The following is a 27,570-nucleotide window of genomic DNA, read 5'->3' on the forward strand; positions in this document are numbered from 1 at the left end:
AATCTCCAAACTGGTCTTTAGTCCTATTGGTGATTTTCTTAAATTTATATCCCTTCTTGTTACCAATTTAATAATTAGTGAGAATATTTACTTCATTGAAACTCCATATAATTTTAAACTTTTATGTTTTAGTGAACAATCTTGAATGTCAAGAAACATTAATACAGGTATTACAATATCTAACTGTACTTTGTTTCAGTTTCTGACTTCTGATAGAGGATGGAATCAAGCAGCAAATCAAAATTCCCTCCAAAGAAGAAATTAAAATCATCTAAAGCCAACTTAGAGGATTCTGAAGAGATGGTGCAAAAATACCCTACAATTAAACCAAGGGGTTTCTATTCAGAAATCCTTGCTGCAGGAGCATCAACCGTTCTGGGGGTAAGTACTGTGAATATTTATTGCATGCCATTTTATTGCTGGCTATTGCATAGCCAAACCTAATGGTTTGAGTTACTGTATATACACCCAGAAAATTGCTTTAGTAAACATATTTCATTCTCTCCTATGTCTGTGTTGTAGTGTTTCACTGGTTTTGTTTGTGGTAATGCTTAACTGAAATGTGAGTGTCTCAATCTTATCTCAGCCCAAGGCAAGTTTTAAGCAAACTGCATTATGTTAAAAAATATGAAAGCATATTGAGATGGTTTGATTTTATCTGGGCATGTATGTTATGTGTATTTGAAAGTCTACCACTGTAGTAAGAACAGATTACATTGCAAAATAGACAATAATTTATAGGTTTGCGATTGCACTTACTTTTCCTATCATCCTCTCCCCACCCCACCCCTCCACCCATGAAATCTCTAACATGCATTTTGTAATGTACATTAAAATTTGTTTGAAACTTTTCAGAATGGGGAAGAGAGAGGACTAAAGGCAGATGCCAGATTAGGGGCTGGCAAACAAGTACCAGGAAAATCATGGTTCAATGAGAGTGTTTGACATTCATTTTTCTCCCTTGTCATTCCCTTTGTCAAATATTTTCTTAATGAACCTGTTTAATTATGATAAGCTCCAGGGCAGGTCGGGTCTGAACCTGAACATTTTTGCTTAGAGCTAGGGACATTACTAGTGCACCATAAAATCCATTTTTTTCCTGAGAACATAGAACAACACAGCACAGAACAGGCCCTTCGGCCCACGATGCTGTGCCGAACATTTGTCCTAGCTTAAGCACCTATCCATGTACCTATCCAATAGCCGCTTAAAGGTCACCACGATTCTAACTCTGCCACTCACACAGGCAGCGCATTACATGCCCCCACCACTCTCTGGGTAAAGAACCTACCCCTGACATCCGCCCTATACCTTCCACCTTTCACCTTAAATTTATGTCCCCTTGCAACACTCTGTTGTACCTGGAAAAAGTCTCTGACTGTCTACTCTATCTATTCCTCTGATCATCTTATAAACCTCTATCAAGTCACCCCTCACCCTTCGCCGTTCCAATGAGAAAAGGTCTAGCATTCTCAACCTATCCTTGTACGACCTACTCTCCATTCCAGGCAACAGCCTCGTAAATCTCCTCTGCACCCTCTCCAAAGCTTCCACATCTTTCCTAAAGTGAGGCGACTAGAACTGCACACAGTACTCCAAATTTGGCCTTACCAAGGTCCTGTAAAGCTGCAATATCACCTCATGACTCTTGAATTCAATTCCTCTGCTAATGAACGCTAATACACCATAGGCCTTCTTACAAGCTCTATCCACCTGAGTGGAAACTTTCAAAGAGCTATGAACATAGACCCCAGGATCCCTCTGCTCCTCCACCTTACTATGAACCCTACCGTTAACCCTGTATTCCGCAAAATTATTTGTCCTTCCAAAATGGACAACCTCACACTTGGCAGGGTTGAATTCTATCTGCCACTCCTCAGCCCAGCTCTGCATTATATCTAAGTCCCTTTGCAGCTGACAACAGCCCTCCTCACTATCCACAACTCCACCTATCTTCGTATCGTCTGCAAATTTACTGACACACCCTTCGACTCCCTCTTCCAAGTCATTAATAAAAATTACAAACAGCAGAGGACCCAGAACTGATCCCTGCGGAACTCCACTTGTAACTGGGCTCCAGGCTGAATATTTACCATCTACCAACACTCTCTGACTTCGACCGGTTAGCCAGTTCTCTAACCAACTGGCCAAATTTCCCACTATCCCATGCCTCCTAACTTTCCACATAAGCCCACCATGGGGAACCTAATCAAATGCCTTACTAAAATCCATGTACACTACATCTACTGGTCTACCCTCATCCACATGCTTGGTCACCTCCTCAAAGAATTCAATAAGACTTGTAAGGCAAGACCTACCCCTCACAAACCGTGCTGGCTGTCCCTAATCTAGCAGTGTCTTTCCAGATACTCATAAATCCTATCCCTCAGTACCCTTTCCATTACTTTGCTTACCACCGAAGTAAGACTAACTGGCCTGTAATTCCCGGGGTTATCCCTATTCCCTGTTTTGAACAGGGGCACAACATTTGCCACTTTCTAGTCCCCTGGTACCACCCCCGTTGACAGTGAAGACGAAAAGATCATTGCCAACGGCTCTGCAATTTCCTCTCTTGCTTCCCACATAATCCTAGGATATATCCCGTCAGGCCCGAGGGACTTGTCTCTCCTCAAGTTTTTCAAAATGCCCACACATCTTCCTTCCTAACAAGTATCTCCTCTAGCTTACCAGTCCGTTTCATACTCTCCTCTTCAGCAATATGGTCCCTCTCATTTGTAAATACTGAAGAAAAGTACTCATTCAAGACCTCTCCTATCTCTTCCGACTCAATACACAGTGTCCCACTACTGTCCTTGATCGGACCTACCCTCGTTCTCGTCATTCTCATGTTTCTCACATATGCATAAAAGGCCTTGGGGTTATCCTTGATCCTACCCACCAAAGATTTTTCATGCCCTCTCTTAGCTCTCCTAATCCCTTTCTTCAGCTCCCTCCTGGCTATCCTGTATCCCTCCACTGCTCTGTCTGAACTTTGTTTCCTCAACCTTATGTAAGCCTCCTTCTTCCTCTTTACTAGACATTCAACCTCCCTCGTCAACCAAGATTCCCTCACATGACCATCTCTTTCCTGCCTGACAGGTACATACATATCAAGGACATGTCGTATCTGTTCCTTGAAAAAGTTCCACATTTCAATAACATCCTTCCCTGACAGCCTATGCTCCCAACTTATGCTCCTCAGATCCTGTCTTGCAGCATCGTATTTACCCTTCCCCCAATTGTAAAACCTACCCTGTTGCGCGCACCTATCTCTCTCCATAACCAAGGTGAAAGTCACAGAATTGTGGTCACTATCACCAAAATGCTCACCCACTAACAAGCACATCACTTGTCCCGGTTCGTTACCGAGTACCAAATCCAATATGGCCTCTCCTCTGGTCGGACAATCTACATACTGAGTTAGAAAAGCTTCCTGGACACACTGCACACTGACCCATCCAATCTACTTGATCTAAAGAGCTTCCAATCAATATTTGGGAAGTTGAAATCGCCCATGACTACTATCCTGTGGCTTCTGCACCTTTCCAAAATCTGTTTCCCAATCTGTTTCTCCACATCTCTGCTGCTATTGGGGGGCCTATAGTAAACACCCAACAAGGTGACTGCTCCTTTCCTATTTCTGACTTCAGCCCATACTACCTCCAAAGGCAGATCCCCCTCGAACTGCCTTTCTGCAGCCGTTATACCATTTCTAATTAGCAACGCCACACCCCCTCCTTTTTTACCACCCACCCTAATCTTACTGAAACATCTGTAACCAGGAACCTTCAACAACTATTCCTGTCCCTCTTCTATCCACGTTTCCGTGATGGCCACAATATTGTAGTCCCAAGTACCAATCCACGCCTTAAGTTCACCCACCTTATTTCTGATACTTCTTGCGTTGAAGTATACACACTTGAGCCTATCTCTGTGTCTGCAAGTATTCCCTGTCAGTGCTACCTCCTCCACAGCCTCCCTACATTCTTGGATATCCTGAAAAACAGCTAACTTACTTGCTGGACTACAAGTCCGGATCCCATCCCCCTGCCAAATTAGCTTGAACCCCCCTGAAGAGTGCTAGCAAACCTACCTCCCAGGATATTGGTGCCCTTCTGGTTCAGGTGCAACCCGTCCTGCTTGTACAGGTCCCACCTTCCCCAGAATGCAGTCCAATTGTCCAAATACCTGAAGCCCTCCCTCCTACGCCATCTTTGGAGCCACGTATTCAACTGCATTCTCTTCCTATTCCTTGCCTCACTGTCACGTGGCACCGGCAACAACCCAGAGATGATGACTCTGTCCGTCCTAGCTTTTAGCTTCCAGCCTAACTCCCTGAGCTCCTGAATGACCTCCCCACCCCTTAATGCAGTTTAATCAGCCATGAACTAATTTTTGACAGTTTCTGACCTAATGATTCAAAGCAGCTGTTATATCCCCTGCTAGGAATTTTATGAATGTGACTTGGTGGTTGCTTTTCACTCATTTCTATTGCTGATCTGTATGGAAAAGCTCAATGATGTTCTTTATCTTAGTTGAAATTAACAACCCAGAATGGGAGTCTGCAAATGTGACAGACAAGCAATATTGATTTGCATGTTATTTGGATAGTTACATTACAAAATTAAAACATGCCCATTTTAAACAATCGTGTTGTCACTGAGGATATGCTCCAAAGACTGTTTGGCCCAGCGCTCTTTGAAAGAACTAGCCAATTATGCCCACTCCTCTGTCTTTTCTCCAGAGTGCTGAAAAAGTTTCAATTTCAAGTATTTATCCAATTCCTGTCTGAAAGTTATCGAATCTACTCCAGTAACGTTTTTCAGCTCAAATCAACTCACCACATGAAAAAATGTTTTTTCATGTTCTTTGGTAGTTAAATTAAAATCTGTATCTTTTACTCACTAATCTTTCTGTCACTGGCAACTGTTTCTCCCATTAACTCAATGAAAATTCTTCATGATTTTGAACAATTAAATCTTCCCTTAATATCTTTTCCCCAAAGGAAACAGCCCAGCTAATCCAGCTTTTCCACACAGTTGAAATCCTTCTATCTTATTGTCTTTCAGTATTTTTTCTCTATATCCTCACAACAACATTTGGCATCCTTCCCATAATGGGCTAGCCAGTATTAGCTCCTGGGCTGTAATTTGTGTTTTATGAACATTTAGCAGAGCTTCATAGATTTGGTACTCTGTGCCTGTATTTACTGTTTGCCTTTTTCACAAGCTCATCTTGTCATCTTCAAATAATATCATCTTCAAAAACTTGTGTATACGTTTAGCCACCTGATTGTCTGTCTATGTCTATACTCATTTTAAAATCATGCCATTTAGTTTATTTTCCCCCTTCCTCAGTTTTCCGACAAAAATATTTCACGACACTTGTTGCTTTATAACTCATTTGCTATGTGTCTGCTTTTTTCACCAGTTAGTCCAAGTCCTTCTAAAGTCTGCGACTATCTTTCCCAGTGCTTACTACCATTTTTATTTTTTTATCAACTGGAAGATTTAGAATTATTACCTCAATGCATCACAGTTACTGGACTTGAGATTTAATTCATTGAAAAAGTTGGAAGTAGCAAGGGATAGTGAATTTAAAGCTCTGTTTGAAGAAGGGTATCAGGTAGAGTATAAAATGAACAGCCGATAGAGCTTGTGTGGCACAACAATAATGTCCCTATTGTTGAGAATATCAGTTTTTCTTTCGCTTTTCTCATTTTTACACAGGGACATGAGCTGAAGTTGCGATACGAACTTTGAATTTTGAGCAGCAGTTTTTGTTTTGGAAAAGGAGGCGAATGCAAATTGTTGATTGTTTATGAGAACTGACCTAGAAAGCGGTGTAGGTTAATTATTGTTTTAAGAACATAACAGACTTTCAGCACCACCATGTGTTGCATTGGTACAATCAAGGGGATGCTGTGCTGGCCAGCCAAACAACCACAGAGGATGTGGAAAAAAGAGAAAGAAATCATAGATTGAACTGGTTTTGACTGAGTTTCTTGGGCAGAATGTTGTGACCTCTGAAGCTGTTGGACAGGAAAGCTGTGTTTGAGTTTTATACTCTAGTTTTTGTCTTAGTTAAAGAATTATTGAATGATCTGAGAAAAGAATCCCAGTTTACAAGAGGTTGCTGGAAGCTGTTTGCATTGACTGGTGACTTTGAAATTTAGGCAAGATACAATCCTATGTATTAACAATGCAACTTATCATTCAAGGATTCCATGGCAACCTGGTACTCATTGATAAACTGGAAAATCACAGCTTTTTTCTTTTTAATTTATCCCTTAACCTTGTCTATCTGTGTATGAGAGTAAGGGTTGCAATCAAAGAAGATTGACTTTAAATCATATTCATTAATTAGATTATCTATTTAGCTTTGCTCTACTAAAGTTACAGTATAAATAATAAATTGCTATTTTTTGTTTAAACTATAAACTCAGTGTCTGACATCTTGAGGTCTGGTTGGTTAGGAGCAGCTGGGCAATTTTGAGGGTCATTGAAGATTTTAATTTCACTATGCTGTGATTCTAGTGTTAATAAGTCTGATTTTGGTATACCTTGCAATCTTTGTCTCATAATGTGGCATCTGAGTCATGGGCTCCGGGATCAAGTCCCACCTGCTCAACAGGTGTGTAATAATCTGAACAGGTTGATTTAAAAAAAAAAAGCCAATTTGCTATGGTCCGTTTGGTGTTTCTGGCCAAAACAAATTTATACTCATGCTTTTGAATAATGCTTTGCAATATTTTTGTCTGGTGATGCTCCAGCTTGAACAAACTATACAGACCTTTTACACCTGTTACAGTTGTTACTGTTTCTGTCTTCACAGATGTCAAGTGATCTACTGACTGTTTCCAACATTTTCTATCTTAAGTAGTTCTTAATATATATTTTTGGAAGAGTTTGAGTCTAATAACTTACTATTTTAATTTTCATAGAATGTTCAAGAAGGTCCTGAGGTATCAAGGCACTACCTAAATCAGTCAGGTCAGCAGTACTATACTCCTCAAGGTAAGTACCTATTGAATGTAGCAAAAATGAAAATAAAAGTTAAAAGAGATGTATAGCAGGGTGCTGATTTACTGGCATCCATTTTAAACCAATGATAAACTCAAGATCTGTTCCCAATATTATAGATGATGTGGAATGTAGTGTTGAGTAAATGTTAATACGTCAATGTATTCATGAGTGTAGTTTAGTTTCCATATATAAAGCATCTTTAGAGCCAGAGAATCTCTACAGGCCATTCGGCCTAACAAGTCCACAGTGACCCTCGGAAGAGTAACCCACCCAGACCCATTTCCTTATCCTATTACTCTTCATTTAGCCCTGACTTATGCACCTAACCTACACATCCCTGAACTCTGTGGGCAATTTAGCATGGCCAGTTCACCTAACCTACACATCTTTGGATTTCTCCAATTTTTCTTCAATCCCTTTTGATGTAGCTCATGCACTTTTCCCTTTTTGTTTGTTTCTATCCATTTCTTGCTTCAGTACCATGGATGTGACTTCTCTGTTCCAATTCCTTCAAAATGTAACAAATTTGAGGGAAAACTTGTACGCTACCATGAGTGTGACAAATTAAACGAAGACTTTAAATGTTAGAAATACTTGTGCTTAGGGGAAAAAGCTTGAAAATTACTTTTGTCAGAATGATGCACTTTTTGTTTTTCTCTCCTTTGTTGACTTTGTTGACTTTCAGTAAAATAGCTAATATAGTTTCTCTCTTGCAACCATGCTGTTATTGAACTGGTTCTTTTGCAGTTTGCTTCTATGTACTTAACACTTAATTCCCTAATTTCAGTCTTTTCCTTCGATGGGCCTGATGATCTTTTAACACATCTAGAATCACAAATATATGGATCAAGTACTGAATTGCAGGCAAGATCCGACTTTACATTGAGGTCGTTTCAACCAAAGGTGCAAGTTCCATTTCATGTGGCTCCAGGACAGCGTCCCCGCAAACTTGAGATTGAAAGGTATCTTCCAGTTCTTGGTACATATCCTTTAATAAAGCATGAGATTGTCAGCAGCAGGCTACTAATGAAGCTAAACTTTTTAACATTGACACAATACATGTTGAGCATTGACTGTGTCATTCACTACGAGAATATTATTGACATTAAGCTGACATAAAATCTAGGTAGCTCAACAGCAACTTAAAAATACTCTATATTTACTGTGAATACTAGCTGGTTGTTAATATTATCAAACAATATGTATACAACCTTAAATGAGCACACTTAAACTGGAATATTTACCCATTAAATTTAATGGTACTAGCTATAGCTTACTTGAGAGCCGCCTCATGTCTAGGCGAAAAGGTGGTATGTGCAAGTCCCACTCCAGGACTTGAACAATGAAATCTATATTTCCTGACACATTGTTGTAGCACCAAAATATTCTGTGGCATCTTCCCAGCCCCTGAATAATGTGGGCATGGCCAAGTCAATTGGTAAAATATGGTGTGTCTGATTTTCCACTCGCGGTTTTAAACAAAACTTCTGCTAGTAAGTGGCCAGTCACCTAGTTATATGTATTTATACCTCATCAGTACTGAACCTGACCTCATTTATTTGTGGTTTTCTATTCTCCCATATGGCAGGGAATGTAGTGCACTCTACAGAGTAGACAGCAAATGTAATGATTGTAGCAAGGTCAGGCAGGTAGACATAATTGAATGAGTTCCTTATGGAGGCTACTAATCAGGGAGTCCTGCCTGTCAGACAGAAAATGGAACGTCAGACTGTTCACTGAGAGCTAGCTCTGATGGAACTAGATCAGAATCAAGGACTTTCCAGGTATAAATAACAGGTGACTTGGCGGCTGGATATTGACCTCTGTGGTGTTATTTTAGTGCCAATGAGAATAAAGTGTGCTCCTGAAGAAATTTGCTTGCAACAGTTGCCTTTGAATTGATTTGATTTGATTTATTTATGGTCACATGTACCTAAGTACAGTGAAAAGCTTTGTTTTCAAGCAGTACAGGCAGATCATAGTAAGGAAGGACATACAGATCAGAGGGTGAAAAAAAAACTTAGAGGCTTACAGGTTATGTCGCATAAGGCTTGCACTGGGCAAGATCAACATTAGCAAGATCAGCATTATTTGAAGTTAGAGAGTCAATTCAACAATCTAATGATGCCCAGAAAGAAGCTGTTCTTGAACCTGCTGATGTGTGTCTGTCCAAGCTTTTGTATCTTCTGCCTGATGGGAGAGTTGTAGGAGGGCATTATCAGGCTGCGTTGATCTTTGATGATGATGGTAGCTTTTCTGCAATATAAATTGTGTCCATGGATGGAGGGTTGAGTTCAGTGATGGTGTGGGCTATGCACACAATCTTCTGTAATTTATTTCCATCCTGGGCAGAGCAGTTGCTCTACCAGGCCATTATGCATCTGGACAGAATGATTTCAGTGGTGCATCTGTAGAAGTTGGTAAGGGTCCTTATGACATGCCAAATTTCCTGAGCTGTCTGAGGAAGAAAAGGCATTGTTGTGCTTTTTTGACCATCCATCTACATGGAAAGTCCAGGATAGGTTGTCAGTTATCATCACTCCTAGGAACTTGACATTCTTTACCCTCTTAATCTCAGCCCTGTTCATGTAGACTGTGGCATGTTCTCCTCCTTTCTTTTTGAAGTCAATGATCAGTTCTTTAATTTTGCTGACATTGAGAGAGAGATTGCACCATGTCGCCAATACTTCTAACTCGTTTCTGTATTATGACTTGTTGTTAGATATCCTACCATGTTGGTGTCATCAGCAAAGTTGGGGTAAACATATCTGGCATCATGCCGTTATTTGGAAGGCTTGGCTCATTCGATACTGCTGTTGATGACTAGGCCCAGTATGTGGAAAGAATGTATTTATTTTTTCTGGGCAAATGACATTGGGGTAGATGAAAAGTCACAAGTAATTCTCCTAATGGCTTGTGGACCCACAACTTTCTCAGTTATTTGGACCCTAACTTTCCCTAAGATACCAGATACTAAACCCTTCATGAGTTGACAAATTTAATTAAAGAATATTATGAGTCCAAGCAGTCTCTAATTCTGAATCATGAGCATTTTTTGAAATCGAGGGGAATCTGTATCAGGATTTTTAACTAGGTGAAGACGACTGGCAAAGGCATGTGACATTGGTTTAACCTTTACTGAGATGCTGAGAGACCGTTTGGTGTGTGAGATTAATGGTGTAATCAAGCAAAAGCAGCTACTAGCTGAAGCTTAGCTAGACTTCAAACTGATGGGATACCGGCCTCTGTGGAGTTATTTCTGCAACAATTCCTAACATCAAAGTCTGAGCTCATAACTCATGGCTATATTTCATCATTTGCTCCTCAAGGCTTCCACCTTAGCCAGTAGGCCCCAACATTCAAGGCAGCAGCCATCTGCATCCTTTGTCCACAGAGATTGGCCCTGGACACACATTGACCACATCACATTCTCCCGACAACCTTTGATCCTTTTGTAATACAGTTCACCACATAAATGCGGCACAACACTTCTCATCATAAAACCGCTGCTAGACCATTTTTTGCACATTGGCATGCACCCATCTCTTGCATTGGAACAGCATGGAAGTGGACTTTATGATTGCTGTCTTTGCACTCATTTTGCACTTACTTGGATTCTCACTGCATCTCTGCCTTGTCTAGCCTTTTTGTACATTGTTGCCTCATCATGAACTTATAGCCTCTTAGTACTTTTGTCTTACCTTGCCTTTTAGCACAGACACAAACTCACGTAGCTTGTCAGATTTTCCAATAATGATAAGTCAAAGGGATAGACATGTTGTACGGCACCGTGCTCTGTCAAAGTCACACCCACAGCATGTGACAACAGCCAAGGTGCTTTAACTAAACAGCCATGTCTCCACATCTAAGGGGACCTGTCCTCCGTCAAATCAATAGGCTCTGTTATACTCAATCAAATGCAGTGCCCCATCTCGGTCTAAGAGCTTAGAAATGGTCAATTGGTTGCTTGGGGTGCTTCAGGTCAGGAATTCCATATCATTATGGTCTGGAGATTGGACCACGGTCAGTACTGCAGGTCCAGGGCAACCACTACAGGGTGTTACAATAAGTCACTTGAAAAATTCACAGAGACCACTCAGGGTTCTTGTCAGTTATCATTTTGGGCTGTTGTTCCAAGTTAGTCAGGGGGATTGGCCACAATCAATCTGGGTGTCAGTTTGCTGAAAGTCAAAGTGGGGGGGGGGGGGACGTGGGGGTTATCAGTGGCCCACTGCCATGGTGGGAAAACATGAGCAGTCATTTGTAGGATTTGGAGCATGCTGGGATACGGAGGGAATAATAATTGTGACAGGAAAATGCAACATATAAAGGTGGAGAGGGTAGCCCATTGGAGGACACAGATTACTGGGAAGAGGTAATCAATGATGATTATCATCATGGAGGGGGGGACAGTGCATCACAATGATTGGTGTGATGAAGCCAAACCCTTAGGCTTGGGTGTGATTTGGGAAGATGAAGACTTGAATGAAAGAATCAAAAGGCAGTGTGAACAGCTCAGTGGGGTGTTTAGGGAGTGCAAGGAACAAAGCGACTTGAAAGTTTGGGATGTATACCAGATTAACAGCTAGATTAGCACACTCGCTACAAAATGTGACCTGTACTGTCTTCCACTCGTCTCCAAATTGCTAATGCTCTCACTATACTTGGAGTTGGTGCAGTAAATGTTATTTCCCTTCTGAGGATGTGGGCTCTGCTTGTGGATGATGTGAGGCTGTTCAAGGAGCAATTGCATTAATAGGGCACATACACTGTTCAATGCAATGATCAATGTTCCATCTAAGCTGCACGTTTGTGCACAGCTATCAGCATGCTGCCGCCATTTGCAGCAATAACATTTGATTCCAAAAATTGCTGCCATGCACAGACTTCAGAGGTTCACACAGAAGAAAAATAATTATCAAGGACACTTGTAAAATGTATACATATGTGTTGAATTCTGCATGTGAAATGCATGCAGTGACCAACAATGTGGAATACTAGCATGAGCATTTTTAAAGATGCAGTTGATTGTGACAAATTGGTTATACTCATCTCTGTGAAGCAGAAGTAATTACAGATGACTCCAATTGTGATAGCCATACGCCAGAAAAATAATCCAAAAGCTCATAGGCTACACAAGAGCACAAGAACTGTAAGTATTTGACAGCATGGTCTTAAACAATGCTTTTTTTATTTGGATGATGATGGTGGGCATGCCTGGAAGGTTGCAGAACAAGGTTCCAGCAATCCTACTGCAGTTAAATCTCTTCCTGTATTTGTATAACATAGCGTGTGCTACATACATTAGACTAAAGTCCGCTATGCCAAGTATTCTGTGGTCCTCTTTGTTAAAATTGTTATGGACCAGGCCAGAACCTTCAAAACATTTCAGGAAGGTAGCCCAGACCCTAACATTGCTAGTTGTTTTAAGCTGGTGTAAAGTGGGTGTTCTGGGTGAGAATCAGCTGGTCAAACCACTTAGTTTCTAAACAAAACAGAATTTATTTCCAATTTATTGACAGGATGCAGAGATGGGCTGAGAGGTGGCAGATGGAGTTCAACCTGGATAAATGCGAGGTGATGCATTTTGGAAGGTCGAATTTGAAAGCTGAGTACAGGATTAAGGATAGGATTCTTGGCAGTGTGAAGGAACAGAGGGATCTTGGTGTGCAGGCACATAGATCCCTTAAAATGGCCACCCAGGTGGACAGGGTTGTTAAGAAAGCATATGGTGTTTTGGCTTTCATTAACAGGGGGATTGAGTTTAAGAATCATGAGATCTTGTCGCAGCTCTATAAAACTTTGGTTAGACTGCACTTGGAATACTGCATCCAGTTCTGATTGCCCTATTATAGGAAAGATGTGGATGCTTTGGAGAGAGTTCAGAGGAGGTTTACCAGGATGCTGCCTGGACTGGAGGGCTTTTCTTATGAAGAGAGGTTGACTGAGTTCGGACCTTTTTCATTGGAGAAAAGGAGGAGGAGAGGGGACCTAATTGAGGTATACAAGATAATGAGAGGCATTGATAGAGTCGATAGCCAGAGACTATTTCCCAGGGCAGAAATGACTAACACGAGGGGTCATAGCTCGGAGGAAAGTATAGAGGGGATGTCAGAGGCAGGTTCTTTACACAGAGAGTTGTGAGAGCATGGAATGCATTGCCAGCAGCAGTAGTGGAAGCAAGGTCGTTGGGGACATTTAAGAGACTACTGGACATGCATATGGTCACAGAAATTTGAGGGTGCATAAATGAGGATCAGTGGTCGGCACAACATCGTGGGCTGAAGGGTCTGTTCTGTGCTGTACTGTTCTATCTCTATCTATCTATCTATCTATCTATCTATCTATCTATCTATCTATTCAATCATTACTAAATGAAACACAAACAACAGAAAACAGAATAATGGATAACCTAACCTTTCTGTAAACCCAACAGATCACCCCAATTTAATGATGCCGTTCCAAATATTTGCAACAATCTCCATAATCACCCTTTGGCACAAAAGGAAAAATCAAACACAAGTTCTTACAATATAAAAGTCACAGAGAGAGTACCAGCCTGGATCTGCTTCTGTGGGTCCAGCAGCTATTTTTCACACACTACTTCTAAAAAAACAAACCAGAGAAAAGCTGAGCTGGGAGAACTGGCCACTGCCCTTTCATTGCACAGATTTTTAAAAAAACTTAAAAGCCTTCTGTCTGAGGCAGTATCTATTAGCTATTATCAAATTGGCCGTAAAACTCTTCAGCACCCAGACTTTTCGAAGTCTGTGTCGTTTATGACCTCTCTGGAAAAAAAAAGCCAAGGACTGCATAACCTTGTTAAAGGAGCAGACCTCTCCCCTTAAAAAAAATGAACCATCAATATCCAAAGGTGGATTCATTTTAAAATCCCTTAAAAACCTGTTAGTACTCTAAAACACAAATAGACATTACATTGACTAAAAATGTCCAAACATGCACAACTACATTCCATTTCAATCTGATGTACTCCTGCCAGTGAGCACTTCTGTTTTTTCATTCGAGTCTCGACAATGTTTCGGCAATCATGTTTTCTCATCCTGCCACATGTACAATTTTCAAATTGAATGGCTGTAACAACAAGGCATTTTTGTCCTTGAACTTCTCTACAACTTCAGTGGGTTATGATCAGTATCTATAATTGTCTCAGATATGTTACTAGTAGCATAAACACTGAAATGTTGTAATGCCAACACCAAGCTTAAAGTCTCCTTCTCAACCATCAATTATTTCTGCTGATGAATGTTTAACTTTCTGGAGAAATACCCGATAGGTCTTTCTATCTTCTTGTCATTTTCTTGCAAGAGCAGAACACTGACACCCACATCACTTGCGTTAATAGCCACCTTGAATGGCATTGTGTAACTAGGTGTGGCTATTAATGGGGCAGTGGTTAACACAGCTTTCAGGCTGTCAAATGCCTTCTGACAGTCCGCTGTCCACTGAAACTTCCTGCCTTCCTTTAACAGTTCAGTGAGTGGAGCAGACACACTGCTAAAATTTGGTACAAAGTTTTGCTGAAGTCCACTCAATCCCAAGAACCAAAGTACTGCCCCTTTTGTCAATGGTATTGGAAACTCCCCAATTACTTTTTTCTTTGCATCCTGTGGGGCCATTTGTCCATGTACAATGATATGACCCAAGAAGGTGACTTGGGATTTGGCAAATTCACTTTTAGCCAGGTTTATCACCAAGCCTGCCTTCCAAAGCTGATCGAACAAGTCTGATAAATGTTGTAAATGTTCCTTCCATGTGTGACTAACAATCACCATATTATCGATATATACAACACAATTGGGTAGTTCGGCAATGATCTTATTAGTTAGTCTCTGAAATGTGGCTGGCGCATTTTTCATGTCAAATGAAAATGACTTTAAATTGATACATGGAGGAGAAAGTGAGGACTGCAGATGTTGGAGATCAGAGCCAGAGAGTGTGGTGCTGGAAAAGCACAGCCGGTCAGGCAGCATCCGAGGAGAAGGAGAGTTGACGTTTCATCAAGCTGTGCTTTTCCAGCATCATACTCTTTGACTTTGAACTGATACAGTCCATTCGGCATTATGAAAACTGAAATTGCCTTTGCTGTTTCTGACAAAGATACCTGCCAGTATCCTCTGCTAAGTCCAACTTAGAAATGTAAGTTGTTTGTCCTACCTTCTCAACACAGTCTCCCAAATGCGGAATTGGATTTACATTAATCTTTATAACTGCATTGATTTTGCGATAGTACACAATGGTTATGTGTGGACTATCTGGTTTTGGCATCATTACTATGAGTGAGCCCCAGTCACTGTAATTCACTTCAATTTTGTTATCTTGGATATCACCTTCAATCTGCTGTGCCAACTTTAGAGGTTTATGCCTCTAAGAATGTTCCTTAATCGGAACAGCATCTCCTACATCTACATCATGCATAATTAGGTTAGTACTTCCCAGCTAATTTTCACGAATCTCCCCATTAGATAGTAATAACTCTTTTTAAGGTAATTTCGATTTTCCATTTCAAGGGTAACTCAATAATTTATCCCAATTTTTGACAATTTCCTCATTGTCTAATTTAATTTGAGGAATGTCCAATTCAGAATCCTCTGAATTTGGTTCTTTCCTCTGTGTTGTAATCAATAACAACATCCTCCTCTTGCTTTCCTTCCCTGTCAAAATACCTATTGAACATATTCACATGACACATGCTGTGAGACTTTGTTCTGTCCGGAGTCCCCAACAAGTAGTTTACTCACTCAATTTCCTTTCGACTTGATAAGGTCCACCAAACTTTGCTTTTAAAGGTTCATCTATCACTGGAAGTAACACTAATACCTTATCCCCAATAGCAAAATTGCGAGTTTTTGATTTCTTGTTTGCTTCCTGTTTCCTTGTCTGCTGTGATACTTTTAAATGCTGTATGGCCAACTCTTCAGCTCTATTTAATCATTCCATAAAATTTGACACATAGTCCAATTATGTGATCTCTGAATTCTGACTTACCATTTTCTCCTTAATCAGTTTTAATGGTCCTCTCGCTTCATGCGCAAAAACTAATTTAAATGGACTGAATTTGGTTGATTCATTTGGTGCATCACTGATCGCAAAAACACACACGGATTTCCCTTATCCCAAATGTCTGTGTAGTCTTGACTATCAGGCCTCAACATAGTCTTTAATATCTGATGCTACCTTTCTAATGTTCTCTGCGACTCTTGATGGTACGCGGTAGATTTGAATTGATTTATTCCTAAGGTGTCCATAACTTCCTTGAATAATTTTGATGTGAAGTTGACCCTTAATCTGATTATATCTCTGTTGGTAGTCTGTATCTAATGAAAAATCTGAGTAATTCCTCCACAATCCTTTTAGCTCTGATATTGCATAGTGGAACAACTTCTGGAAATCTAGTCAACACATCCATTATTGTTAACAAATACTAATTTCCACTTTTTGTTTGAGGTAGAGGACCTATGCAATCAATTAAGACTCTTGCAAAAGGTTCCTCGAATGCAGGGATAGGTATTAAAGGTACGGGTTTTATTATTACCTGCAGTTTTCCAATTACCTGACATGAATGACACATCTGGCAAAATTCAGCTACACCCTTGTGCAGTCCAGGCCAGTAAAAATGCTTTTGTAGTTTAGCTTGTGATTTTCTCGCTCCTAAATGACCCCTATGTGGTAACTCATGCGCCACTCGCTACACCTCCTTTCTATACCACACTGGTAATACAATTTGATGAACATCTGCTCATTTCTCATCTGCCTCAATATCTGATTGTCTCCATTTCCTCATTAAGACATCATTTTTAAGACAATAGCATGCAGGCAACACTTGGATTCATTTTCTGTGTATGCTTTTTGATACAATTGCTTTAAGTTTCCATCTTTCTGCACTCACTTAATTTATCTGAGTAAAGATGTCTGAATTGTCATCTATCTGCTCCTGGTCAACAGGATTTCTGCTAATTCCACTTCAGTGTTCTTATCTGAACTCTTTGATATGTCCTGTTTCAGCTGATGACTTTGTGACCTCATTACCACACAGTCAGGAAAATTTCCAGGATGTCCTGCAATACTTCAGTTGCCTGAGTTTCCAATGGCTTTTCTCAACCACCCCTACTGATGAATCTGCTGTATCATTAGCAAGGACAAATTGTATTCCTGAAGCTGACAGTTGATCCAATACTCCTACTACGACTTCTCCATTCTTCACTACACACTCACTTTATATAATTGAACGCTTTGTGTCTCACCGTAAATTCCAGTTACTAGAAACTTTTCTGGCAACAGTCCTTTTTAACATTACAGCGCAGTACAGGCCCTTTGGCCCTCAATGTTACGCTGACCTGTGAAACCAATCCGAAGCCCATCTAACCTACACTATTCCATTTTTGTCCATATGTCTATCAATGACCAATAAAAGGTCCATAAAGTTGGCAAGTCTACTATAGTTGCAAGCAGTGCGTTTTATACCCCTACTACACTCCGAGTAAAGAAACTACCCCTGACATCTATCCTATATCCATCACCCCTCAATTTAAAGCTACGTCTCCTCATGCTACTCCCCTTCTTGAACAAGAGAACAACATTTACTATCCTCCAGTCTTCTGACACTATTCCTGTAGACCATGATCAGATGATGGCAACATAAAGATCAAAGCCAACAGCTCAGCAATCACCTCCATGGACTTCCCAGAGAATCCTACGATAAATCCCATCTGGCCTGGGGTCTTATCTATTTTCAAATTGCTAACACCTCCTTATGAACCTCAATCCCATCAGGAGTACATATCTTGTCACCTTTCAGGAGTACAGTCTGAGAGGTTACATCTATGCTCAGCCTCAGGCAGGGCATTTATAATGGTGTTATCAGTCATGGTTGCAGGGGATAGCCCTTGTCTCCCAGCAACCATCCTTGCACACAACCCTTGGAATGAAGCAGGAAACTAAAAGCTCCAAGGATGTAGGCATCATGGCAGTTTCCAGAGTATTTGATACAGGCCTGAAAATTGTGACACTGATAATCATAGATAACTTATACAGAGACTAAAATGAAAACTTTTCTATTTCTGATGTCAGCCACGTTATATGATGCATTGAATACAGTCTATAGCACCCTGTACCTGGGCAAATCCGGTTATGCTGGCAAAATCTACTAACCTTACCATGAGGAGACAAGGTGAACCTGTGTGATCTGGTACAAATTGTATTAGTTAACATCCTTGATAAATTTGTGGGTTGAGAATTTAGAGATTGTACATAGGACTCCAATGGATCACTGGAAGCAGTCAGTTGCATAAAAAATTAGCGTAGTTGCCATCTTGCCAGTCACCACTCACCTTCTCATTTTGCAATTCTTTTCCAGCAGATGACACAATTCTATGATAGTGTCCTGGGACTTCCTCAGTCTACAGCATAAATATACCTTGTTCATCTGGAGGAAGTGGCTTCAAGGGTGATAAATACTGAGCCCCATGTATGTGCTCCATAATGTAAGAAGTTCTTCAGCGCAACCTTTGTGTGGAAGCTGCTCAGCAGCTGCTGATGATAGTTGCTGGATATAGTTTAGCTGGGACATTTGTCCCTCCAACATGGAGTAGAAAATGGCCTTCTTGAAGATGAGATTCTGATGCTTGGATTGCTGTGGGGTACCATGCAGTATGCTCTAGACAGTGTGCTATATAACTCTTGCATGCTGTTCTCTGTACAACAGCAGCAGGCAAACAGTGGATGTGAAAGATGCTAAAGAGCTGAGAGGTCGGACCAGTCTTCCAAGGCACACGATGAAGATGTTAATGAGAAGAAATTTTAGTTTCAGCATGGTAGAATACTGCAGCGTCGAGTGCAACCAGCCAGACAGGACTTAATTATAACCTGCTTCTAATAGATGTGAGCTGAATGAGGTCATTATTCATTGACTGTAAATTTGTTGATTTTCCAAAGGCAGTCGTCCCGGTTTATTCCCAAAAGCAAATGTAATTTTTCTGTTTGTTTTTTTCTTTGCTTTTCCAGTTGTTGAATAAAAGTTAACACTTTCTACTGTTTGAACTGTTTTAACTTTTCAAAATATGATGCTCCCACATTGAACAACCATAAGATGTTATACAATGCTGGGCATTGGAGAAAAGCACTCCTTTAGATAGAGTTCAAATATACTGTGGTGCTAAGGATGGGTAAATTCTGTAGCTTCATCTATGCTATTGCAATTTAGTTGGTTATTAAATGCTGATTAGACCATGTTCAGTAAAAATATCTAATATTATGTAATTTCTGGTTTTCTAACAGACGAAGACGACTGTACCAAAGTTATAATCTGAAACAGCTGCTTAAGATAGAAGGAATTAATTCAGACAAGTTGATGCCACGTCACTCTGGACCAGAAAGATATCGTGCCAAGACTGGGAAGAATCCACCACAGTTCACAGCATACCTACCTTTAGAGGTGCTGCACAGTTCTCTCCATAGTTAGATACTTGTGTATTTACAAATGAATGGCTAACATATTCAGAATACAAAATTCTCACCACTAATTTAACAGGACCGTGTGTTTATGCATTTTAAAACTACTTGGCACTTAAGAGTCATAGAGATGTACAGCACAGAAATCCAACCTAACCTAGTCCCATCTTCTAAGGATTCACTCGACCTCTCCTCTGTATACCTGACATACGCTTCCTTCTTTTTCTTAACCAAATCCTCAATTTCTACAGTCATCCAGAATTCCCTACACTTAGCAGCTTTCCTTTCATTCTAACAGGAATACACTGTTTCTGAACTCTCGTTATCTCATTTCTGAAGGCTTCCCATTTTCTAGCCATCCCTTTACCTGCGAACATCTGCCCCATTCAACTTTTGAAAGTTCTTGCCTAATACTGTCAAAGGTAGCCTTCCTTCAATTTAGAACTTCAACTTTTAGATCTGGTCTATCCTCTTCCATCACTATTTTAAATCTAATAGAATTATGGTTGCTGGCCCCAAAGTGCTCCCCCACTGACACCGCAGTCACCTGCCCAGCCTTATTTCTCAAGAGTAGGTCAAGTTTTGCATCTTCTCAAGTAGGTACATCCACATACAGAATCAGAAAATTTTCTTGTACACATTTATCAAATTCCTCTCCATCTAAACCCTTAACATTATGGCAGTCTCAGTCTATGTTTGGAAAGTTAAAATTCCCTACCATAACCACGCTATTCTTCTTACAGATAACTGAGATCTCCTTACAAATTTGTTTCTCAATTTCCCTCTGACTGTTAGTGGGTTTATGATAAAATCCCTATAAGGTGATCATCCCTTTCTTATTTCTCAGTTCCACCCAAATAACTTCCCTGGATGTATATCCGGGACTATCCTCCCTCAGCACAGCTGTAACGCTATCCCTTATCAAAAATACCACTCGCCTTCCTCTCTTGCCTCCCGTTCTGTTCTTCTTATAGCATTCGTTTCCTGGAACATTAAGCTGCCAGTCCTGTCCAGTCCTGAGCCATGTTTCTGTAGTTGCTTTGATATACCAGTCCCATGTTCCTCACCATGCCCCAACTGCCTTCCCTGTTATGTCTCTTGCATTGAAATAAATACAGTTTAATTCACCAGTCCTACCTTGTTCACTGCTTTGTCCCTGCCTGCCCTGACTGTTCGGCTCACTTCTTTTCTCAACTATATCAGTCTCAGATTAGAGTGGTGCTTTTCCAGCACCACAGCAGGTCAGGCAGCCTCTGACAAACAGGAATATCGACATTTCGTGCAAAAGCCCTTCATTGTGAATGAGGTTGGGAGGCTCGGGATTGGAGAGATGTACCAGTCTCAGATTGATCTCTTTCCTCAGCATCACCTGGGCCCCAATCCCCCTTCTTACTAGTTTAAATTCTCCTGAGCAGCTCTAGCAAATCTTCCTGCCAGAATGTTAGACCCCTTCCAATTCAGAAGCAATCTGTCCTTTTTGTACATGTCACTTCTACCCAGAAGAGATTCCATTGATCTGAAAATGTGAATCCTTCTCCCATATACCAGCTCCTCAGCCACGCATTCATCTGATCTATCCCTCTATTCCTACCCTCATTAGCTCGTAGCACCAGGAGTAATCCAGATATTACTACCCTCGAGAACCTCCTTTTTAAATTCTTGCCTAACTTTCTATGTTCTCCCTTCAGAATCTCATCCTTTTCCCTTCCTATGTCATTGTACCAATGTGCACAATGATCTCCTGCTGGTCCCTCTCCCCCTTGAGAACATTTTGCACCCTCTCTGAGATATCCTTGATCCTGGCACCAGGAAAGCAAACACCATTTTGAATTTTCACTACTGACTGCAGAAATGCCTGTCTGTGCCTCTGACTAGAGAATCTCCTAACACAATCAATCGCTTGGATCCCGACTTAGCCCTTATTACAGTACAGCCTGTCTTGATACCAGAAATGTGGCTGTTTGTGCTACATTCCCCTCAAAGTCCATCACTCACTACACTTTCCAAAACAGCATACCTGTTTGATAACCACAGAAGACTCCTGTACTACGTGCCTACTTCTCCTATCTTTCTTGGAATTAACTCAGCTACCTGACTGTATCTGCGGCTTTTCTCCCTCCCCGTAAGTGTCATCTATCACATCCTCTAGCTCTTGTAAATTCTTCAATGCCTCTAAATGTCGCTCCAGTAATCCATTCGATCTGACAGGATTCGCAACCAACGAAATTTATGCAGATATAATCTTCAGTAACCTGTAAACACTTTTGAAACTCTCACATCCGAGAAGAAGAGCATATTACTCTACTAAAGGCCATTTTTCTCCTTCCAATCTACAGACCCTTCTTTTAGGAGTGATCAGATATGGTAAATGTTCAAGGGACAGTTTTGGTGACGGTATTACTAATGTATGTATTTTCTGTCAAAATGTATAAAATGAAAAAAATTGAACTGCTCTTTATTTTTGCTACCAACAAGTTGAGTAATGTACTGCTGAAAATAGAACACCTTTGCATCAGTATCAACAATACTTTTCTCACCTGATTGTGCATAGCTGCAGGGTTGGTTCTTTTTTCCCAAATGTCCCAACAAGCATCTGGATCAGTGGTGCTGGAAGAGCACAGCAGTTCAGGCAGCATCCAAAGTGCAGCGAAATCGACGTTTCGGGCAAAAGCCCTTCATCAGGAATAAAGGCAGTGAGCCTGAAGCGTGGAGAGATAAGCTAGAGGAGGGTGGGGGTGGGGAGAAAGTAGCATAGAGTACAATGGGTGAGTGGGAGAGGGGATGAAGGTGATAGGTCAGGGAGGAGAGGGTGGAGTGGATAGGTGGAAAAGGAGCTAGGCAGGTCGGACAAGTTCGGACAAGTCATGGGGACATTGCTGAGTTGGAAGTTTGGAACTAGGTGCAGGCATGGAGGCATGGAGCGGAGGATCCTGAAGGAGAACTGTTGCATTTTACCCCTACTGAGAATCCTCTTGCAAGGATGCCTGCCTTGAAGAAGTTTTCCTCCTCTCTCTACAAGAATCTCAGGGAGTCCCTCTCCCACTGCAACTCCCAGGTCATTTCCTCTGTCCTGAAGCTCTTCAACCATGTTGTGAAACAAACTCGGTACCACAGCCACATTTGCTTCCTCAGTGCCTACCTCCGTAACCAACTCATCCCACACGGATTCCAGACCACCATTAAAACAGCAGAGTTCGGACCCAAACAGGACAAACAGTACAGACTGCAGATTCAAAAACACCAGCAACATTTCTCCTTCAGGATCCTCCGCACCACGCTCGCAGCAATGTGCCGGAACCTAACCTCTCTACAGTCAGCCCTGCCTCAGCTGAGGGCCACACTCTCTCAGAATTGCAAAGGACCCACTCTGTACTACATCCTCAGGAGAATTCATACTCTCAACAAACAGTATTTCAATTCCATCTCAAACATCAAAATCTGTAAGTACAACAAACTTTTAACCACCCATCTCTATAACCAGCATTCCTCAAACATTCCAGAAGATTCCCCTGGCCTCGGAAACGACTGAGACGCCATTAGCCATGTGGCTGATGCAGCTACCCCCCCCATGCTGATTGATTATGTCACTTCCGCCCCCATCATGGCCACTCCCACAGCCACTTCTGCCCCTCACAATTCTTCATGCATCACACGTGACATCACGTCCGCCCATCACATCATCGCTGATGCCACATGCTCAATGACTTCCGCCACCCCTACTGCCGTGGTCACCACCACTTCCGACCCCACCAGCACCACTCACCTGCATTCTGCTGACACGCCTCCCACAGACCCCACTGTCACTATCCCCACGCCCCAGAACCCCGAGGGGAACACTACCCCTGCTCATGATTCCACCCCCATTACGCCCACCATCACACCCACTCCAGTTACTGGCTCCGACCCCACATCCCAGCTCCACACCCACACCAGATCTCAGCTCCCAGCCCTGCCGAGTTTTCACCATCCCTCCAGACCTCCCCCTCATGACGACGAATGATCAGTCCTCAGCAAAGGACTCACCTTCATCCCCCTCCGTCCACGCATCAATGAATTTAATACATGTCGAACAATTCTTCCGTTGCCTCCGCCTCCGAGCTTACTTTCACAATCAGGATTCCCGCCCAACTTCCGAGAACCCCTTTGCCCACCTCCAACACACTGCATCCACGTAGACATCCCGCGCTGGCCTATTACCTGCCCTCGACCTCTTCATTTCCAACTGCCGCCAGGACATTAACCGCTTCAACCTGTCTACCCCCCTCCCCCACTCCAACCTCTCACAGTCACAACGCACAGCCCTCCAATCCCTCTGCTCCAATCCCAACCTCACCATTAAGCCAGCGGATAAAGGGGGCGCAGTGGTAGTCTGGCGCACTGACCTCTACCCTGCTGAAGCCAAACGCCAACGCGAGGACACTTCTTCCTACTGCCCCCTCGACCATGACCCCACCACCCCCCATCACCAAACCATCACCTCCCAGACCACACAGAACCTCATCACCTCAGGAGATCTTCCACCCACAGCTTCCAACCTCATAGTCCAGGAACCCCGCACTGCCCAGTTCTACCTCCTTCCCAAGATCCACAAGCCTGACCACCCTGGCTGACTTATTGTCTCAGCTGTCCTATCCCCCTTAGTCCAGGAACTCTCCACATACGTTCAAGACACCACTCACGCCCTCCACCTCCTCCAAGACTTCCTTTTCCTCGGCCCCCAACGCCTCATCTTCACCATGGATATCCAATCCCTCTACACCTCCATCTGCCATGACCAGGGCCTCCAAGCCCTCCATTTTTTCTCCAGATGTGCCCAACAGTACCCTTCCACCGACACTCTCATTCGTTTGGCCAAACTGGTCCTCACCCTTAACAATTTCTCCTTTGAATCCTCCCACTTCCTCCAGACCAAAGAAGTAGCCATGGGCACACATATGGGCCCCAGCTATGCCTGTCTCTTTGTTGGCTACGTTGAACAGTGTAATTCCGTAATTACACTGGCACCACTCCCCACCTCTTCCTCCGCTACATTGATGACTGCATTGGCGTCACCTCGTGCTCCTGCGAGGACGTTGAGCAATTCATCAACTTCACCAACACATTCCACCCTGACCTTTAAATTTACCTGGACCATCTCTGACACCTCCCTCCCCTTCCTGGACCTCTCCATCTCCATTAATGACGACCAACTTAACACTGACATTTTTTTACAAACCCACCGACTCCCACAGCTACCTGGATTACACCTCTTCCCACCCTACCTCTTGCAAAAATGCCATCCCGTATTCCCAATTCCTCCGCCTCCGCTGTATCTGCTCCCAGGAGGACCAGTTCCACCATAGAACACACCAGATGGCCTCCTTCTTTAGAGACCGCAATTTCCCTTCCCACATGGTTAAAGATGCCCTCCAATGCATCTCATCCACATCCTGCACCTCCGCACTCAGACCCCACCCCTCCAACCGTAACAAGGACAGAACGCCCCTGGTGCTCACCTTCCACCCTACAAACCTTCACATAAACCAAATCATCCGCCGACATTTCCGCCACCTCCAAAAAGACACCACCACCAGGGATATATTTCCCTCCCCACCCCTTTCCGCCTTCTGCATAGACCGTTCCCTTCGTGACTACCTGGTCAGGTCCACGCCCCCCTACAACCCACCCTCCCATCCTGGCACTTTCCCATGCCACCGCAAGAACTGTAAAACCTGTGCCCACACCTCCTCACTCACGTCTATCCAAGGCCCTAAAGGAGCCTTCCACATCCATCAAAGTTTTACCTGCACATCCACTAATATCATTTATTGTATCTGTTGCTCCCGATGCAGTCTCCTCTATATTGGGGAGATTGGGCGCCTCCGAGCAGAGCACTTTAGGGAACATCTCCGAGACACCCACACCAATCAACCACACCGCCCCGTGGCCCAACATTTCAACTCCCCATCCCACTCTGCTGAGGACATGGAGGGCCTGGGCCTCCTTCACCGCTGCTCCCTCACCACCAGACGCCTGGAGGAAGAACGCCTCATCTTCCGCCTCGGAACACTTCAACCCCAGGGCATCAATGTGGACTTCAACAGTTTCCTCATTTCCCCTTCTCCCACCTCACCCCAGTTCCAAACTTCCAGCTCAGCACTGTCCCCATGACTTGTCTGGACTTGTCCGACCTGCCTAGCTCCTTTTCCACCTATCCACTCCACCCTCTCCTCCCTGACCTATCAGCTTCATCCCCTCCCCCACTCACCCATTGTACTCTATGCTACTTTCTCCCCACCCCCACCCTCCTCTCGCTTATCTCTCCATGCTTCAGGCTCACTGCCTTTATTCCTGATGAAGGGCTTTTGCCCGAAACGTGGATTTCGCTGCACTTTGGATGCTGCCTGAACTGCTGTGCTCTTCCAGCACCTCTGATCCAGAATCTGGTTTCCATCATCTGCAGTCATTGTTTTTACCCAGTCCCAACAAGCATGCCTAATTCTCAAACTCAAATACTATTTAATTTACTCTATCATTAATCCTGTGGCCTTTTGTATTAGAAATTTATGCTAAGTTGTGAACACTGATCAATAGGTATTGGATCAAAACTCGTGCTCATTTCACAATAACTCTAAAACCAAGAAAGATTGAAGACTTTTCCCTAAAAGTCTGACCAGGATTTAAGTAAAGATTCTGTTGCAATGTGGAAATGGTTTAAAAATTAATAATTCTGCCTGAAATGCAGTAATTTATCAACACATGATTTAGTTTTAATATGAAATACAACACCTCCTGCTATAAGTCCCAAGTCCCATAGGAGTCGATGCTGGGACCTTTGTTATTTGTTATTTACCTAAATTATCTGAATGTACAAGGCATGGTCAGTAAGTTTGTGGATGATACAAAATTAGGAGGTACTGTTAATAGGTAATAGGAAGGTTATCAAAAGTTACAGTTCTTGATCGGATGGGTAAGTGGGCTGAGGATTGGCAAATGCAGTTCAATACAGATACGTGTGAGGTGTTCCACTTGAGAAGATTAAACAAAGTGTGACATATACAGCAAATGGTAAGGTCCTGAGGAGTGTTGCGGAGTGTCAAGGTAGTAGTGTAACAAGTAGACAGGATAGTGAAGAAGGCATTTAGCATATTGGTCTTCATCAGTTGAGGTATTGAGTGTAGGAGTTGGGATGTTATTTAACATTTGTATAAGTCATTGGTGAGGCTGCGCTTGTAGTATTGTGACAGTTTCATTGCCATGTTATAGGAAAGACCTAGTTAAAGTGAAAAGAGTGCAAAGAAGATTTATGAGGATGTTGCCAGGACTAGTAGGCCTGAGTTATAGGGAGAGGTTGGCCAGGATAGGACTTTATTCCTTGCAATGTAGGAGAGTGAGAGGTGACCTCTTGAGGTGTACAAAGTTATGAAGGCATAGATAGGATGAATGCATATAGTCTTTTTCCCAGGGATGAGGAATTGAAAACTAGAGAGCATAGGTTTAACGTGAGAGGGGAAAGATTTGAAAAGGACTTGAGGGGCAACTTCTTCACGCAGAGAGTGATGTGTATGTAGAATGGGCTGCCAGAGGAAGTGGTTGAGGCAGGTAAATAGCAAAATTTTAAAAACATTTGTATAGATACATGGATGGGAAGGGTTTAGAGGGATATGGACCAAATGCAGGCAATTGGAACTAGCTGAGTGAGCACCATGGTCAGCATGGACCACTTTGGGCTGAAAGGCCTGTTTCCATGCTGTATTAATTACTCCATGACTCTCTTTTCAACCAAATCCCATAGGTCTCGATAAATATCTATCCCAAATTATTACCATGATACATAAAGTCTTATTGTCAAGATGTTACAATTTGTGACTTCTAATCTGCTGAACTGTTTCAGAATGTATGCAATTTAGAAAATCATACGCAACGCATCCACTATATAAGCAATTATTTGTTTTACAACTCTAGGACTTAGTTACATGGAATTATTGGATTTTAGTTTTTCGTATTACTTCAACAATTTTTCTTTCCTGATATTTGTTTACTTAATTCCCTCAATTGTATTAACTTCTAGATTACCCTCTATTTTTGGAATGTAACT

At 42.3% G+C, this 27,570-nt stretch overlaps 1 protein-coding gene across 1 annotated transcript in view; it reads left to right on the forward strand.

The window, feature by feature from the left end:
* Positions 1 to 219: 219 nt before the first annotated feature.
* Positions 220 to 27,570, forward strand: part of dnah1 (dynein, axonemal, heavy chain 1) — a 437,548-nt gene continuing 410,197 nt past the window's right edge. Inside the window, exons 1-4 of the mRNA XM_060835044.1 lie at positions 220 to 381; positions 6,944 to 7,016; positions 7,813 to 7,987; positions 19,320 to 19,476. Coding sequence (XP_060691027.1) covers positions 220 to 381; positions 6,944 to 7,016; positions 7,813 to 7,987; positions 19,320 to 19,476 — 567 coding nt within the window. The remainder of the gene's footprint in view (positions 382 to 6,943; positions 7,017 to 7,812; positions 7,988 to 19,319; positions 19,477 to 27,570) is intronic.

Source organism: Hemiscyllium ocellatum, chromosome 14, assembly GCF_020745735.1.
Source record: "Hemiscyllium ocellatum isolate sHemOce1 chromosome 14, sHemOce1.pat.X.cur, whole genome shotgun sequence".
Taxonomy (NCBI): domain Eukaryota; kingdom Metazoa; phylum Chordata; class Chondrichthyes; order Orectolobiformes; family Hemiscylliidae; genus Hemiscyllium; species Hemiscyllium ocellatum.